The following is a 16,904-nucleotide window of genomic DNA, read 5'->3' as shown; positions in this document are numbered from 1 at the left end:
TGGTGGCCGCTCGGTTGGCAAAAGTGTCGCGCCACTGAAAATTGTGCTGTGTGTGCAGTTTCCCCGGTCTGCTGGGGGGCAGTGTCAAGGAATTGCCTACGAGCCACTCGGTCGGAGTCAGAGAGAGCCCGACGACGTCGAATACATGCGCAAGTGAAGTGAATGGTGCGATAGGTACGCGTACGCAGCAGCGAAGGGGGTTCAGCGCCACGATTGGTGATAAGGATAACCCGTTACGGGTTCGCGTGTGTGGAAAAAGTCGTCGAAAAACGTCTTTAAGGCCGTGCCGTTTTTATCAAATCGAAAGCAATCAGCTCCATTTAGACACGGCACGCCGAGCGCCAGTGGCGTCGAATGTCAAACTTACAGATGGATCCCACGGCATCGCAGCAGGCCGCAGAAACCGAGCAACCGGAAGCGGCGGACAGTGGCGAAACCGACACTCCTACGGGGGAAGCCATCGTCTCCAGCAGTGACCCTGAGGTCGAACGGCAATCATCGGAAGTAAAGGAAAGCAACGTGCAGAAAGAATCCGCGTCCCAGAGTGACTGCAGTTCCACCCACGAAAAAGTACGTGTCCTGCGTGTTTACACACACACAGATGCGTTAACTTGGCACGGTATTGATAATGCGTATTTCTCTTGCTCTTTCTTGTAGACAAATCCCGATGCTTCCGAGGCGCAACAGGACAATGAGGAACCTTGCTTAATAGAAAGTTCGTCGGAAAAGAGCTCTCCGGAAAAGTTCAAAGAAGATGAACTCAAAAGCCCTCCGGAACTGGAAGTATTTTCCATCGAAGAAGAAGAGGACGAGGAGGGCGAAGAGGTGGAGGAAGAAGAGGAAGAGGCAGGCGTCGAAGAAACAGTCGGTGCCGTCGAAGACTACCTGGAGATGGATGAGGACGACGAAATGTTCGTCGAGAGCACCGATCGGATCGGGGCCAACGAATCGATTGATAACGATCTGAGTACCGACGAGTACACCGATGATGAGAAGCGATCGGCCGACAAGCGCGACTCAAAAAAGCGGAAGTCCTCGGACGAGGATACAGACGATGACGATGACGTTCAAGTATTAACCGATGACGATGATGAAGAGATGGAGGAGGAAGAAGAATACGGAGATGACGACGAGGAACCGGAAGAGGAAGACGATGGTGAAGAGGACGAAATGTCCCCGGAACAGAGAAGTTCCTCGTTGGGCTATTTGCGCCCGGGACGATACAGCTGCGATTCGGATTCGAACAGTGACGGATTTGTAGTTGAGCGAAAACTGAAGAAGCGATATGACGACTACACGAGCAAACTGGTTGCAACCGTCCGGAAACGGGCCATCAAAGTGTAAGTAAATGCTCGCACTTTATTGTTCTCTTCAATTTACAGTATTTTTAGTATTTTGTCAAACTGTTGCGATGTAAATGAATATTACTGGCTGGTGGTTGGGGCCAAAGAACTTTTCACGGTTCGCGCCCGTGGAAAAGTTTTCGCTTTCCGTTTTGTAATTACGATACTCTTCGTTGCACCGTTCCTCTGTTGTTGGTATTGCTATTTCGCGCTCCGGCATCAATCGATGTCCGTGCATATAATTTCAACGCCATCCATCCGGCGCATCACCGGAATGGCGGCATCTAAGAATAGGTTTCCTGGTGCGCCGCGCCGCGTTGTGTGTTGATGAAAGAATTATTTCATAGCTCACCTCGTCCGTTGGCATGGCAGCGTCAGAGTGCAGTGGAAGTGCACATCTCGATTGGCGATGGATGCGTCGCCGCATGCTTCTCCTTTCTGCGTGCCATACATTTCCGTTACTGCAAATTCGCATTGCACGGCACCGGACTGTAGACTCGGTGAGTGTGTGGTTCGCCCACGGCGGACGGATTATGACGCTGCTGCTGCTACGCGGAAGATGGCGCAAGGGTCGCGTGGCGTCCTTTCATTTGCGCCTGGAGGGTATTTATTTTCTTTTTCCGTAGGAAGGGTAGAATGGGATGACGCGCGTCCGTCGGTGTCGGGCGGTGTGGCGTGGCGGCACTCGCGTTCGAGAGCATCGATTTGCACATGCGCCAGATGATGGGGCACACGTAGAAGCGGAGCGGATGCTGTGTGTTGATTGTGCTCGTGATGGACGGGCCGTCGCTGGTTTGTGGTCGTCGTGAGTTCCGATGGACGGTAAAGACGCTTAGTATTGGGAGGATTTTTACACCACAGCACCGGTAGAGGGGTCCTGTGTTATGTGGCAGTGGTGGACTGCATATGAAATGTAACTTTCATTTTTATCCCAAAGGCCCAACCGTCTGGATAATTTCGGATCGGTCAGCTGGTTTATTTTGTTATCGAAACGCACCGATAGCTTAAAATTAAACTTTTAAATGCATCGCACCGTCTGATGTCCTTGGGCCAAACGGTTCCACGCACCGTGTGCTTGAAAGACGATCGTGACTGGGTCACCGCACGGTGGCTGCTGGTCCGTACCGTTTGACCGTGGCTTCGGAGTGTACGTATGGCCGTGGTTGCAGTTTGCAAATTCAACCGCACTGTCCCTGAACCGACCGCCCCACACGTTCGCCCCACATCGGCGTGGGGCCAGCCACCCAGCCGGCGAGCGAGCGAGCAAACACAACAACCTTCTGCAACCTTGGTGCCACCGAAGAACTGAACCGCGCGAGAGAACGGTTGCGGACGCGCCAACGACATTTGCAAAGAAAAGGGCAAAGCCAAAAATCATGCCAAGGTAACGCCAAAGCGAAGCGGCAGAGTGGCATTAGCTTTTGAGCTCTTAGCTCGCGAAGCATTAGCACCAGCCAGCCACTCACTCGCCAGCCGCACTCCGGCCAGTGCTCTAGAGGCGCACAGAGGGTGATGATAGTTGTTGGGCTCTCGTCGCTGCTGCCACGCTCTACCCATGACCCTACGCCACCATACGGTTTGTAGTTCAGCTTGATTCAATTGACCTTTTGTCGGATGGTTCCGTCAGTCACAAACCTTGGTGCATCGCCTAGCACCCGTGGCACACTGTCCCGTTGCAATGCGCTGTTATCACTAGATGGACACTGGAGTGATCAGAATTAGGCGGATTAATGCTATGCGTGGTATGGCTTATGGCTGTCCAGATCTATGTTTTGTTTCCATTGACCTATGGATATTCCTCTTGAGCCAATCATTAAATAAACTATTGAACGTTGTCAATATTCTAATGTTTGGTGGACTATAATTAGATGATGTTAAAATTAAAAATATAAACTGTAACACACGTCATCGTTAAATTCTCCTCTGTACGTGATGTCGAAAGTTTGGTCCTGATTTTCTGTCACCGTCACTGGGGGAGAAAAATCCGATGTCCTACAGAGCTGGTTAAAAGCGTTCAGTCCAGTCGAGTGTTGTAAAATCTTTCCCCACGGCGAAAAATGTTGCAACGGAAAACGAGAAAGAAATCCTTCAGCATGGTATGATGACTGTTGACCGACAGTGACGGCGGGGGCCGCAATCATCGAAAGTGCGATAATACTGCAGTGGGAGTGTGCCGCAGGAGGTGTATTTTATGATTTCATTCACCGCCGTCCGACCAACGCTTGGTCACCCCCGGACACGTTGAATGCATTTTCCTCGCTTCGACGCTGCTCGACGTCGTCCCGGCTTTCCGAGAGAGGGACGGCCAGCTGCACTAACGGTGCAAAAGGCCACCGACCGTGTGCTGCTGGGGGGCCAGGCTGGTTAGTAACCTACCCCGGGCCCGGCAGTCTCCTTGCAGTATCCTTGAAATTCATGCTGCAGCGTTACATTGACTTTCGTCAATGTGCTCCATCCAATGACCTTTGGTTCCCGGGGTGTAAAAAGTGCAAACCGAGCGATAAACTGCAGAAAGCTAGCGTACATAAAGTGTGAGAAACAATATCCCCGGCTTCGGGAGGCAGGCTGCAGCGCGGTGGATGGAACCGTAACGTGCAATCGAAGTCCTGCCCACGATTGTGTCACGTTTTCCGAACGATGATTTTCCAAGTTTGTTGACATGAACCCGCAACATGGGCCCCGGGCCCCAAAACATGCTGAAATCCTGGGGTGGACAGGTGAGATGGCCGACTCATAAATCCATGCCATTGTTTCTGGCCCCCAAAGGGGCCCCTCCACATATGGTTCGTGTGATTCGCTTGTTCACTAATTAAATTGAAACCAAGCATTCGCCGAAGCGCCCGGAGCCGGTGGAAACAGACCGTGAAAGTGTCACACTCGTCGTCGATGCGTCGTCGTCAACTGCAACCTACCTCTATTTGGGATGGATTTATTTTTTGCACCATTAGAACGACGCTGCTGCACACGCTGCGACCGGTCGCATTTTAACGACTGTCTGCTAATCAATAAAAATTGGCACGTTTTCGTTCGCTGCACCACCGCGCGACACCAGTGTTCCGGCGCCGGAAGGTGCGAAGGTTTGCGTGTGTTCCGCGCGTTGGGTGCAATGATCGATCGCGGAGGGTGTCCTTTTTTTGTTCTTCCGAACCGCTTCGGCCGGTTCTTGGGGTCTTGCACTTAGCGATGCAGCTTTAATGGGTTGTTTTCCCGTTTCGGAAGTCGTCCGACCGCCGGGGATCACCTTGAAAGACAATCGTTAGGGCAGGAATGCAGCCACTGTCTTCAACCCATCATAGGAATTTGCAAATTTATGGCAACTGTCAAATGGCAGTTCTTCTGAGCGGGGTACTTCGATTCGATAGAAACCACGCTGTGATGCGAATCGATAAGGAGACGGTTGCTTTGATCGGTTGCTGATAGAAACGCGCACGAATATGCTGCGATTAAAATGGGATATTTATTACGGGGCGTCTCTCGCGTTGTGTGGTTCGGGTGGCATTAGAAGTCAATCATGCGGCCGCCAATCGTGCAGTGGAGGTCCCTAGCTACACTGGTTGCACATTGAGTCCTAGTTTGCTTTCTTCCCCCCCTCGATAGCATCGATGCAATCGAAAGTACGATTTAGCATGCCACGGTGCCAACGATCAAACCTTGGCGGCGGTACCAATGTCCTTTCGGGGCCTTCCACAAGGACACTGGCGCGTCTGTAGTCACCTTTCTTTCGAAGGTTCTTATGGTATGTGGGGTGTTGGCCCGCTTGGTTCACACGCGGCTTTTCGTGTCGAAAAGAGGATCGTCGAAGAAGGTGTGCTGCCGTTTGAGCTGCCCCCGTAAAATGGGGAGCAGTTAAGTGGCCACCCAGCCCTATCTGCTGCAGTGGTGCGCTGCATTCTGTTTCGTTCTTTTTCATTACAATGACCTTCCGTCCTTCGGCCGATAGCTTAAGCTCGCAAATTAAGCGAAATGAATGCATAACTGTCCAGTGACACGAACTGCGGTTAGCGGCGGGTCTCCAATCAACCACCGAGTGCAGGGTGACCGAACCAACCGCGCACCGTATTGGTGGTGGCAATAATCGCATCGGGCAGCGGCTGAACACAAATTGGTACAAATTTTCAAAAAATGATCAAAAATAATATCCTGTTTAATCTTATTTTAGTGCCTCTGGGAAACGAATTGAAGGTACGAGTTGCGTTGCTGTCGTCCGGTGCGTCTCGGTGGCCCCAGCGGAAGTTGCCCCTGTCGCGATCGTGTACATTCTGGCCGCGCACGACGCAGGCCAAGTATGTCATATTTATTGCAGTGCAATGAGCTCCACCTAGTTGTCGAAGGTGCAGCACCAGAAGACAGCACCTCACTGGTTGGTGGCGACAGAAAAAAGAAACAATCGAACCACAGCCCGGGAACCACACGGCAAGAGGCAACGGGCCAAAGGAGGTCAAGAAGGCGGCCGATGGGGGGCGAGTCAACGACACACAGGCGGACACTTACAAAGTGTGCATGAACGCGATTGTCGTCACTACAATTTGCGCTCCAATCCGCGCGACCGGACACCGGCTGCACGAAAGGAGTGCGCGAACGCCTTTTATTGGCCACGCTAAAAGCCGGGAGTGCGAGACTGCCTTGCCCGGACGCCACCTCCATTTGTTACGAATTTTATAGACTCCGGCGAACCGGACGTGTGTAGCAGCAAACAGGGTACGAAAGGACATGAGCAAATGCGTGTTATGCTTCCGATCTGCAATCGGCGCGCGTCCCAAAACAGGGGTGGTCGCAATTCTTGTTTACGACCGGGCGGCCCGCCCGCCGTCATTGGCCCGTTTGGCAGTGCCTCTCGCCACGGAGGGAAGGCCGGGCTAGGGATCGTCGGATAATGCCACGGGCGCGGGTCAGCCGTTGCCGTCAGTGGTTGGATTAAAAATGATTGCGCACCAGTTCATTGAATCTTGTGCCACCTACGCGCTCGCGCCTGGTGCCGGGTGTGGTCCCTTCCGGAACGCCATCATGGCGACAGCGTGCGTCGTCTTGCAGAATGCGCTTACTGCAGCAGTAACGGGTAGTTAATGATCACCACCGTTGACGCGCAAGACGCTCGTCGCGTCGAGAGCATCATCCAAAAAATATGGCGATGTTCGTCGATCGACGACGACCAGCACCACCACCGTGCCGAACGAATTGCTGCCTCCCGCGATCTCTCGCTCACTCTCGTTCGCGCCTAGAGTTCGTTGACCCTAGAGCGCGAGCGCGCGCGCGCGAATGCGCGTGATCATCTCTGCGCCACGCCAACCGAATTCAGCAAGCAAAGCATCATCGTCATCCCGTTGGCCGCACAACAAACATAACCCACCACCCCACCGGTGGCGGTGGTGGTGGTCTCTTTCGTTACGCCTCGCTGCATCCGCGGCCACTGCATTGGATGCAGATTAAATGCTATTTATTTGATTACCTTCAACATTTTAACGGCGCTGGCGGGCGACGCCGATGGTTCGCCTTCTGGCGGCTGCGGCGGTTGCGAATTATCCGGTGGTTTTGGTTCGAGTCTCGATCGATCGATCGATCGACCGATGATGGATTGCGGTTAGCTATTTACAATCAAAGTTGTAATGGCTATTTTTTTCAATTAGGAGTTCATAAAGACAAAAAATACAAACAAAATTCGTTTACTAAGTAACAGACCAGGGCAACAGTCTAATCGATCGGATGCAGACGTTTGTTTTTAAACCGATTTCCATCGTGGAGGTGTGATCACTACATGTGCACAGGCTGCTAAGGATCGCATACGACCAACAAGCCGAAATAAACTTGTCCAGAAGCAGCCACAGTGGGTTCAGCCGAGAAAAGATCGAAAACAAATTGGGACATTAACGCTTCGCTTCGATCATCCCGTGAACCTTTTGCGTGCTCTTCTTGCGTTACGGGTCGATGTGGCCAGGACGTGTGCCGAGAACCTCGTGTGGGTGGAAAATTAATCTAAAAGGGTGGCGTGTACGCCACAAACACCGCGCTTCCTTTTTTATTGTGATACATTGCCACCTCACGCCGAGTCAAGTACACGGCAATAAATGGACACCGCTGAAGTCAACGACCCGACCGAGCGGTCGGAAAAGCGGCTGACGTGTGTACGGTAATGTGACGCAGAAAATCTGTTTTCACCGTCGCCGCAATGGCTTCGATTAATAAAAGTGCAACCGCACGGCTCGGCACTGGCTAGGGCGGTGCTGGCCAACGAGTGAGGGTGGAAGAATATTTCCTGCAAGAATGTCGCAACCGAACCGACCGTGGCGAAGGATGTAAATAACCCGCCACATAAGCCGCTAGTCCCGGGCATACAGCCCGATGACCTTCGCCGGTGACTCCTCCGGTGGAGCGACAGGATGTGTCTGGGTGTCCAATGTAAACCCCGTTCCCCGTGCGTGTTCGTTGAGCGACGCTACCGTGACAGGGAAAACGGGTTGCCGACAGGGTTGAGTTGCGGAACTGACAAAATCCTTAATAGCTACGAAAATGGCGCAGAGCAGATAGTAAAATATGTAACGGTCCGATCCGCCGACGTGTGCTTAGTGAAGTTTGACCCATGTGGGCGCTCCCGCCACGACAAAGAGAGTTCATTGGACTTTCGTTTGGGTTGTATTTTAGGGGGGTGGATTCTTTTTCATATAACTTCCGTTGTGGCAGCAGCACCAGTAACAGCGCGTTGCTCTTTTTTTATCCGATTTTCCCTGGTGGCGGTTTCCGGCGAGCTTCTTCCTTGCGTGGTGGTGGCTGTGTGATTGGAAGACTCTAGACTGTAGACATTAACTCTACTCCAAGTCACTGTCCAATACTTACGATGACTAAAAATCTTCTCCAAAGGACCTTAAATTTCATATCGCAATTCGACATTAAAGTGACGGTTGGAGCTTCATTAACGTCACAAACCCTGCCGGATTCCGACAGAGCGCCCGTGCGTTTGTCAGCTTGTCAACCGAAGGACATCCACACAGGGGACCACTTGTCGCTACCTGTGTGTCATAAGCGAAGCAGATAGAAAGCTAAGGAAAACGTTTAAAAATACCCCACCAAACGGATAAAGGAGAGGCTCTTAAGCACCCCCGGGGTCTTCGTGTTGTGTCTTCATTCGTCCCAATCCTTAAATGCCAAAAACAACCGACCTGTCGGTGAACTTTTGCACCCAACGGTTCCACGTAGACCTTCACCTGCATGGAGCAGGAGCAAACTGGCTGCAGAGCGCTCCATTAGTGAAGTGATGAGTAACCGCCATTCCGGGCGTGTGTACTAAAACCCGTGGCAAAAAGCGGCGCTATGCTTATGAACCGCGCCCTCTATTCGGGGGGGCACCCTTATGCACCGAGAAGAAGGGCTTCTCCGTGCACCACCACCAGCACCATATGCTTTCGTTCGCTCGGGGTCGGTTGGTAAGTTTGCTTCCCTTTTTATGCTTTCTTTGACCGGTTGCTGATAATCTGAGCCCCCCGGAACCACCAAGTCTCTCCGTGTCTGCCCCCCGTGCTGGCTGGGGCGTCCGGGCTCTGCGTGGGTCGAATGTCCTTCAGACTAATTTAACCTTCACGAACACACGACACGGTCACCGACACGTTCGGGCGGCGTGACCGTCGTCGTCGTCGCTCAACAGGTGCACACCTTGACGGAAAGGAAGATGGCGACGATGGCGGCAGAAAAAATGTCTGTCCTTTAGCCGAAGTGCTTCGTTCTCGGAATCAGCTGGTGGCTTGCGTGAATGCTATCGAAAAGTAGAGGTCACACCTTCCACACGTCAGCCAGAGCCTGCGTTGCTGCCGGTAATTAATATCGATAGATTAATTAAAAGATTTATTGTGGTTACATACACCATCGGGAATAGTTGTTGTACCCGCTGTATTGACAGCGATTTCGTATATTTTGAGGACATTTTTGGTACGATCTTAGGTCATGTCGAATTATTGTGAGAATCGACAAGTAATCGGCGGTGGTATGTAGCTTTGTCCGGCCAACGCCAGTTGACAATTGAAAGAGATTTAGGATTTTAATGTTTGACAACTGTCTCCGGTAGAGTGAATTGATTTCTAATCCATGGATGGAAAGAAAAACGGTTTATGATTTCTTGCCCAAACGACTGTCGTAAGCGGATTCGAAATAATGTTAACGTTTCCAGAAGCGCTTACCTTCAAACGTCTACTGCAAGGATGCAGAACCGCGACTCTGGTATTGGAAACTGCCCGAGGCCTTCGCCCCGACGATCACCGGTCGCTGTAATGCGATCGATCTTCTCCACAGGCGGCGATCGTGGTCTACATACCGTATCGAGTGATCCGAGGGCTTGACGGTAATGACGTTCAATGCCACACACGAATGCTTATCCAAGGACGAGCACCAGGGTCACACACTCGGGTTTTGTGGTAGTAACACAAACCTCACAGAAGCACAGGCTTCGATTTGACCCTCCTAAAAATGCCGTCAATTCGTCGAATGTCACACGGGGGGGGGCACATAAAACCATGCTGCTGCCGAGCACGGCGTTGCGTTATGGGATCATTAGCTCGAGTCGCGATCCGAGCTGGTCCGCAGATTGTTTCCCCTGTTGTTGGACGTTTTATCGCAAGAAATCATATCTCGCCGACAGATAGCCCTGCGGCGCCGAGCGCCGCGAGTAGTCGCTGCGAAGGCTAGCCGCGATTGGCCTTTGGTAGTCTAACGGGGAGTGAGATCCAGCACGTCCGGTTACGCAAAGCTGGAGCCGAGGAGCTGGGGGGCGATCAGTCACCGTACGATCGTTCATCTAATTTATCTTAAGTTTTTCTATGATTCTTCGTACCATTCAGGAGTTCCACAATTAATCACATGGTGCATAAATTACGGCGCTCCGGACTAGCCAACACTGTAAACGACCCACTCGGGCAAAGGGTTGATTAGGCGTGTACCCCGGCCGGTCTTCCGGTGACCATGGATTTCATCTCGCCATTCACTGTTGGCACTGTTGTACGGTCCGCCCTGCTTACTATGCACCAGCGGTGGTGTTCTATGACTTTGTTGACATCATCAGCGCCGCCCGGTATCAACGGTCTGGGCCTCTCGTCCTTGGCCTGTCTCTGGCCCAGCCCAGTGCATCGTTCCATCCGAAGACTCTGCGGTGTGGCCGGACGGTTTCTATACACTACGCACACATACACCCTTGAGAATATAATCAGATTGACAGGAGAGATTGTAAACGTTCGGGTAACTCGTCGAATGCATCGCCATCGAACGCTGGCCAGATCTATGTGAATGGTTCCCTCACAAGATTCGTCCCAATTCGAGGCCGGAGGACAAACACAAAATGATATTTGGTAACGTTGTGTTATCTTGACGCAGCAGCAGCTGCTTCGGCAGCATTGTGCACGTGGTTAGTCATCCTGCTTGGGGCCATGTGCCCTCCAGTCCGCCACGCACCGTGCCTCTCCGAGACATATCTAGGTTACGCCCCACTTCAATTGGTCCCCGCGACGCGAGCTTCGCGAGTCGCCATGTTTCTTCCAGTCTCGACGATTCGCAACAAGATGAACGCATTTTCCCGGTTTTGGGTCGATTTTGGGACTTGCTCAGATTGCCAATCGGTCGCCAAAGTCTAAGCTCTTCAATTCACCCGCCCGAAACCGTAAGCGTTGCTGGTGTCGGGCTGTACTTCGGTGGACGCGAGATGAGAAATTTTGTCACGTTCCGCTCATTAAAACTTCTCCGCACGGCGTGGCGTTCGAGTGCAGCAGATGAAGCTGACGCATCTCTGGGCGCTTTACCAGGAGGCAAAAGGCCACTTCGACAGCATGGGGTGGCGTTGTACCGCGAGAGTGTGTCCTCGCTCATGTGTTTGTACCCCTTTTCGCAGGGCTTAGTGCGCTGGAGTGCGGCGGTGGCAGCGTTGAATATCATCTTCACCGTCGTCGTCGTTGTCACGACGATGACTTCTGCCAAACCGCCATGTGGAGTGGACTCTCCAAAAGCGCGCGGCCGGCGAGGGGAGGTCTCAGTTGATTTGTTGCGGCACAGGAGTTGCGGCGGCTCCCGTCTTTATTTGTCTGGGGTATTGGCGATTGACTGCAGTGCAGTTGCAGTTCGCCGTATGCAGTCGGCTGCGGTGGCGGCGCGGTCACCCTCCGTCGATACGGCCAAGGTGACTTTGGTTGCTGCACGGCACGGTGGTCGGTGGTGTTGAGCTCGCGCACTGCATGTGTATGTGTGCGATTTTTACGGGCTGCTGCGCTTGCCTAGAATGCCCTTGGGGAGGGAACCACTTCCAGTGCCGACGGATGATGACGGGTGACGGGCTTCTTATGTAAGAATGGGACAGTGCGGGACCGAAGACTTCACAATCCGCGGTCGACACCATCATCTACCGCATAACCTACAATTGGAACAATCGGCCACAAGCCGTGGTGTTGATAAGGGGTTCTCAGGGTAATACCGATTGAAATCCTACCCATGTTACGCTTCGAACTGAGTCACCAGAATCGGAACTTCCCCTGATTTCTGCGGATCGCAAAGTTCTGAGTTGCGGTTGCTCTGCTTACGCAGTAAGTAAACATAGCGCCCCGTGCGTGGTGTGTTATCACATCATCCCCAGGAGATCACGATCACCGTGCCCGTGCCCCAATCGGTGGTGGTGGTTCCTTTGTTTCACGCCCAAGGACTGCGGACTGCAGAGAGTTGACCTCCTTTCGGTCGGACGCACACCGCATCCGGTGTCTGCGAGGTTGACAATTGTTGTTTGACGTTTGTGGCAATGTTTTTTTTCCCCTGTCAGACCTAATTGAAAAGACAGACCTCTCGAGGACAAACCCGTTAATGATGTGGTGTGGATGGGACTCGCTTCTTGGGGTCAGTGAACTGCCAAAGTTTGTTGCCATCATCATATGTCGTGTCGGTGTCTACTGGTGGTGACTAACAAAAAAAAAGGACTGAAGCTTCGCAACGGGGCTCGTGTCCTCGTCGTCGTGTGCACAAAAAACAAATCATCGATTTCTTCACCGAAATGGGTGGTGGTGAGCGATGACAAACAATGTTGGCAAATTTTACGCGCGACTTTCGGGAGTCGTGCAGCATGTTTTTATGATGGTCTACGTGTTGTATGTTTGATGACTGTGCTTTCTAACAGCACCTGGTTGGATTTTTTCTCCTTCGCCCATCTGTTGCCATTCTCCGGGCTCGGGGTCTCTTGAGGTCCGAGGTCCCTAGGCAATACGCGACGACGGTACCTTACCTAGCGGCGCACTATAAGGTCGGTGGCGACGTTTCACGTTAATTTGGCGTTTGACCTCGATCTTCGCGCTCGAAGATCGAAGGCTTTCGGTGGTGTGGACACTACAGCACAAACTTTCCATGGCTAATCGCGATTCCTGAAGCCTCAGCAATTTTGCCCTTTCGCTGTGTGGACCGCTTACTTAGAGAGAGAGATGTAACAATATAGCTTCAGTCACCATGACGACGGCACTTACTTTGTGGTTTGCTTGCTTAGTGGTTTCGAACCATTCTCTTTTGAGGTTAGACTCTCTGGGGGCCCCAAGTTTTCTTCTGCCCCAGCGAGGTGGTGCACACTCCGTCGCCTCCTCCTCCGCGACACCGGCCGGTCCGGCTGTCCTCGACCGTGGGGTTGGGTCTATTGATTCGCAGTCGGCTAAGCAGCTAAGCAATGCACTACTATGCAACGCTAACGCGCCGCAAGTCAACACATTCTGAGCCTTGACAGTTGTGCTTAGTGCGTGCGCGCGCGCTAATCCAAACAACGGACCGTGCCGTGCGTGCCCTGCCTTGATCGTCCGCAAACTCCTTGGAGGATGGCGCTATCTCTCTCGCTCACTCGTCGCGACGGTTGCACGGGGTCTAGTGTCCAACAACGGCAGCACTCGAAGGATATTGGGGGCGGCTTAAGACAACAATCCCCGCGCGAGGTCCCCGATCTTCACTAATCGCGGGGTACACTTCGATAGGGCTACCCTCTAGAGGTACTCGGACCTTCGGATCCGATAGAGATTGTTGCGAATGCCGGCGAAGTATGCGCGTTGTGAACTGTGAACATCTTAAAAAAGGGGGTCAGTCTTTACAGCCTCCCTCATTAATGGCCGAACGGGCTCGTCGCATGACTCGTCTGGACGAAGAGGTTAGCTTGTTCGCGTTTTCGACCTGCGAAGCTGTCAGAAACTGTCAACGCTCCGAAATTCCCTCGTAACTTTATGGTGCAGCCAAGATATGGGTGGGTTTCTCGCCGTCGTAACCTTCACACATTGTATGTTGTGGGCTTCTTGAACTGGTGTGAACGGTGCGAGCCTTGAGCATTGCTTTTTTGTTTGGGCTATCGCCTTTGGAAGAGACCCATCAAAGGAAGGTCAAACTTTTCTGGATCCACATTGATCTGTGGGTTGTTATTGATGTTTAATGAATTGCCAATCCTTTTAGTCACTTACCAATGGTGAGACTTTCCCTGAGACTAGGTCATCGTACGAATGGATAAAGCTCTATGTTAAAGCTACCACGTATATCGAAACTAATTAAGATTGCTGGCCAATTGCAGCCCTCCATTATGTGTTTTTTACTGATACGCTGAATTATGCAAGCAAAGGTTGCTACGTTTAACGGTCTCGACGTAGCAGTCTGCCTGAATACGTTTTTGTGTACCATTTGTACCAATTCTACAACAACACATTATAACTTTCCCAAACATTTGTACATATTTATTTCAAAATCTTAGAGTCCTTACCTGAAACTATAAATATTTGGACTCTTTTCCAATGGACTATTTCGAGTCATGATTCGATCAGCACCTCAACCGTGCCGTCAAAGCATGGCACCAATCATGAATCAGCATGGCAGTAGCCTATGAATTTCTTCTAACGAATTTCGTAACGCTAGTAACGCTTTCGTGCCAGGCGTAAACAAATTAGCAGAAATGGCGCATTTTCATAATCGGAGCGCGCCAAAGCGCTGCGTCGCGCCTGAACCGACCTCTGAAGAGAAACAATCTCCTTTTCCTATCAAGATCTACGCTGCTGATGGTGAAAACGCATCGCCCGCCACGCTGCAACGTTCGTGAAGTTGACTTCATCGCTGCCATTGCCTATGGTAGTATCAACTACATCCCTCATCTCTTCTTTAGCGTTGTGCACAGAATTCATTAAGAATTAACGATCGACAAGCGTAGGAGCAAATGAATCACTCAGCTCGCGAATGTCGACTTGTTCCGGTTGTTCCGAGATATGTAGTTTGAATGTTTCACTCTTTTCTACTATTATTCGCTTTCCATGCCATCATCCTCATGACGCATCGGCAGTAGCGATCAATGCGGAACAGAAAAAGGAAAAGAAAAAGGACCAACGAAGGAAAGATCGATCGCTCGACTCGGCTCGGTCCGGTCTGGCTATTGTGGCCTTTGTTTTGTCCACTGGCCCCAATTGTTGCTGCAGCGAGCGAGAGAGTGATGATGGGCGGTTGTGCGTCTGTGTTTGTGGCAGCGAGAGACCAATAGAAACGACGCCCCACAGTCGGAGGCCGCCCCGCGCAGTGTCAAGAACACTTGGCACAGTACAATGCCGTTTGGTACTTCGGGGTGCAGTGCGCTCTAAGCCGCTGTTGCCACCGACGAACCGACCCAGTCCCGGTTCGCGTCGAAGCCACTGACACTGTATCCGATTAGCTGGCTGGCGGCCGCTCGCATTCCTTCTCTCTCTTTCTCTCTCTCTCGCGAGTGCACTCGCTCCTTGGGGTGATGTGCATCCCCACAACGCTCTAGCTCTCCTTCTCTCTCTCGTGGAGTGGATGTGGATGCACGCAAAGCTTTCCAACTCTTTGGTCCGAGGTCTCGCTCGCCCTCTCGTTCTCTCTCTCTCTCGCTCGATGATGGCCGCGCTGGTTTTGGATCCGTAACCTTTGCCGTGGGGCGAACTCGCGAACCAGAGCCAAGCTCGAACCTCTCGAGGCTCAGTCAATGCGCAACCGTCGACGTCCGCGGACCACCGAAATTGTTGCTGCTGCCGCTTCGGTTCCGTTCCGTTCCGTGGGTGTGGGTGTGTGCACATGTGTTGACGATCGTTACGAGCCCCCCCGGCCGGCATCCACATCCGCCCCCTTTGGGTCGAGGTCGCGCGAAGATTGCGAGCAAAACAAAGACGAAAATAATCGTCGCCGACATCCGACATCGGATCGGTCGCGGCTACTCGTGGGCTGCAGTGGTGCGCGGTATGTTTTGTGTGGCCCCGCACATCCTCCCCGTGGAAAGTGCGAATTTTCACTTTCATCGTTTTTTTATTAGATTTGTTTCGTTCGTTCGCTGGTTGAATTTTGAGTAAGCTAAAACGGGTGGAGTGATAAGACCTTTGTTGAAGGATTGTTGAATTGTTAAACGAAAAACAGGATTTTCGTTCGAGGTTCACAAATAAAACAATTTTACTCACAAGTGCATCTGCTGTTTCGATGGTGTAACTGTGTTTGGTGTGAAGAATATTAGTCTGGCATTTCAGAGTGCCCAAACAAAATCGCGAAGCACGTTTCAAGCCATCACCCCAAATACACAGATTCCGATTTGTGGAGGTATTGCCGACGAAAGTGATTCGAAAATAACACCCGTAACATTTCGTGTGCTTTCGTGGAAAGTTAGCGGCGCTGGCTAGCGATAAAGTAAAATTGTGTAAAACCTCCGCTGAGCAACGCAAATTCGCTGGTGTGTGGTGTGCATATTTGGTTGCGGCAATGCCAGCAGCGTGGCACCCAGATCAACTGCACGTATCGTTGGCCACTGGCCAAGAAAGCTATCTACTGCTTCTGCAGCAGCACCAGAACCAGCAGCAATTGCAGTGCGATTAGTTAGTGGCAGCGACAGTGGCCCTTTTTGGTGGCGCGCGGGACACGGCAAAAAGCAGGGAGACCGAAGCAAGGCACGCGCGGGACAGCGAAGCGACTAATTGATATATAGTAACCTCGGGCGACTCAAATTAACTCGCCTGTAATTACAAAACCGCCGCCGTCGTCGACGGAACTCTCCCGGTGCAGAAAACCGAGAACTCTCGACGAACATTGGTTGCTAGCGCGAAGAGGATCGCTTCCGACGCCCTCTCTATGGCCGGTTCTGAGCAGTAGGCCGTCCGGAATCAGCGAACCTTCGAAGCCGGAGCAACAACAGGATCCAATTGCAGCAGTGAAAGGTCGGTAGCGCTCGGACTCATCGAATTAATATTTTTGCCAATCGTCGATCGCGATCTTTGAACACACTTATAGAAAAATTCTTCTCAGGGATTCAACACAATCAAATCGGGTTCTCAGTTGGGTATTGTTTTGTTACAAAATTTCGGAGTTTTCCTTAGGATCACGTTGGGTCGTTGAAAAACACCAGGCTGCTCCATTTGGGGCGTTACATATTCCCAGAGATTGAAAATTCGGACGTAATTATTTCCTTCTTTGCCATTTGCAACCCCACACATCCATGTCCATCCCCCCACTAATACACACTCATGCACATTGTCTATGCTTCGCACGATTTCCTATCTGCACGGAAACACATCATCCAACACGGCAATTCCGGCGCGCCCAATGGAGCGGTCGTTG

At 51.9% G+C, this 16,904-nt stretch overlaps 1 protein-coding gene across 1 annotated transcript in view; it reads left to right on the top strand.

Annotated features, from left to right (window-relative positions):
* Positions 1-369: 369 nt before the first annotated feature.
* LOC131215138 (microtubule-associated protein futsch-like) overlaps positions 370-16,904 on the top strand; it is a 35,969-nt gene continuing 19,434 nt past the window's right edge. The window contains exons 1-3 of the mRNA XM_058209523.1: positions 370-570; positions 658-1,071; positions 1,186-1,340. Of these exons, the coding sequence (XP_058065506.1) occupies positions 370-570; positions 658-1,071; positions 1,186-1,340 (770 nt within the window). The remainder of the gene's footprint in view (positions 571-657; positions 1,072-1,185; positions 1,341-16,904) is intronic.

The sequence above is a fragment of the Anopheles bellator genome, chromosome 1 (assembly GCF_943735745.2).
Source record: "Anopheles bellator chromosome 1, idAnoBellAS_SP24_06.2, whole genome shotgun sequence".
NCBI lineage: Eukaryota > Metazoa > Arthropoda > Insecta > Diptera > Culicidae > Anopheles > Anopheles bellator.
This window is presented reverse-complemented; position numbering and strand designations above follow the sequence as displayed.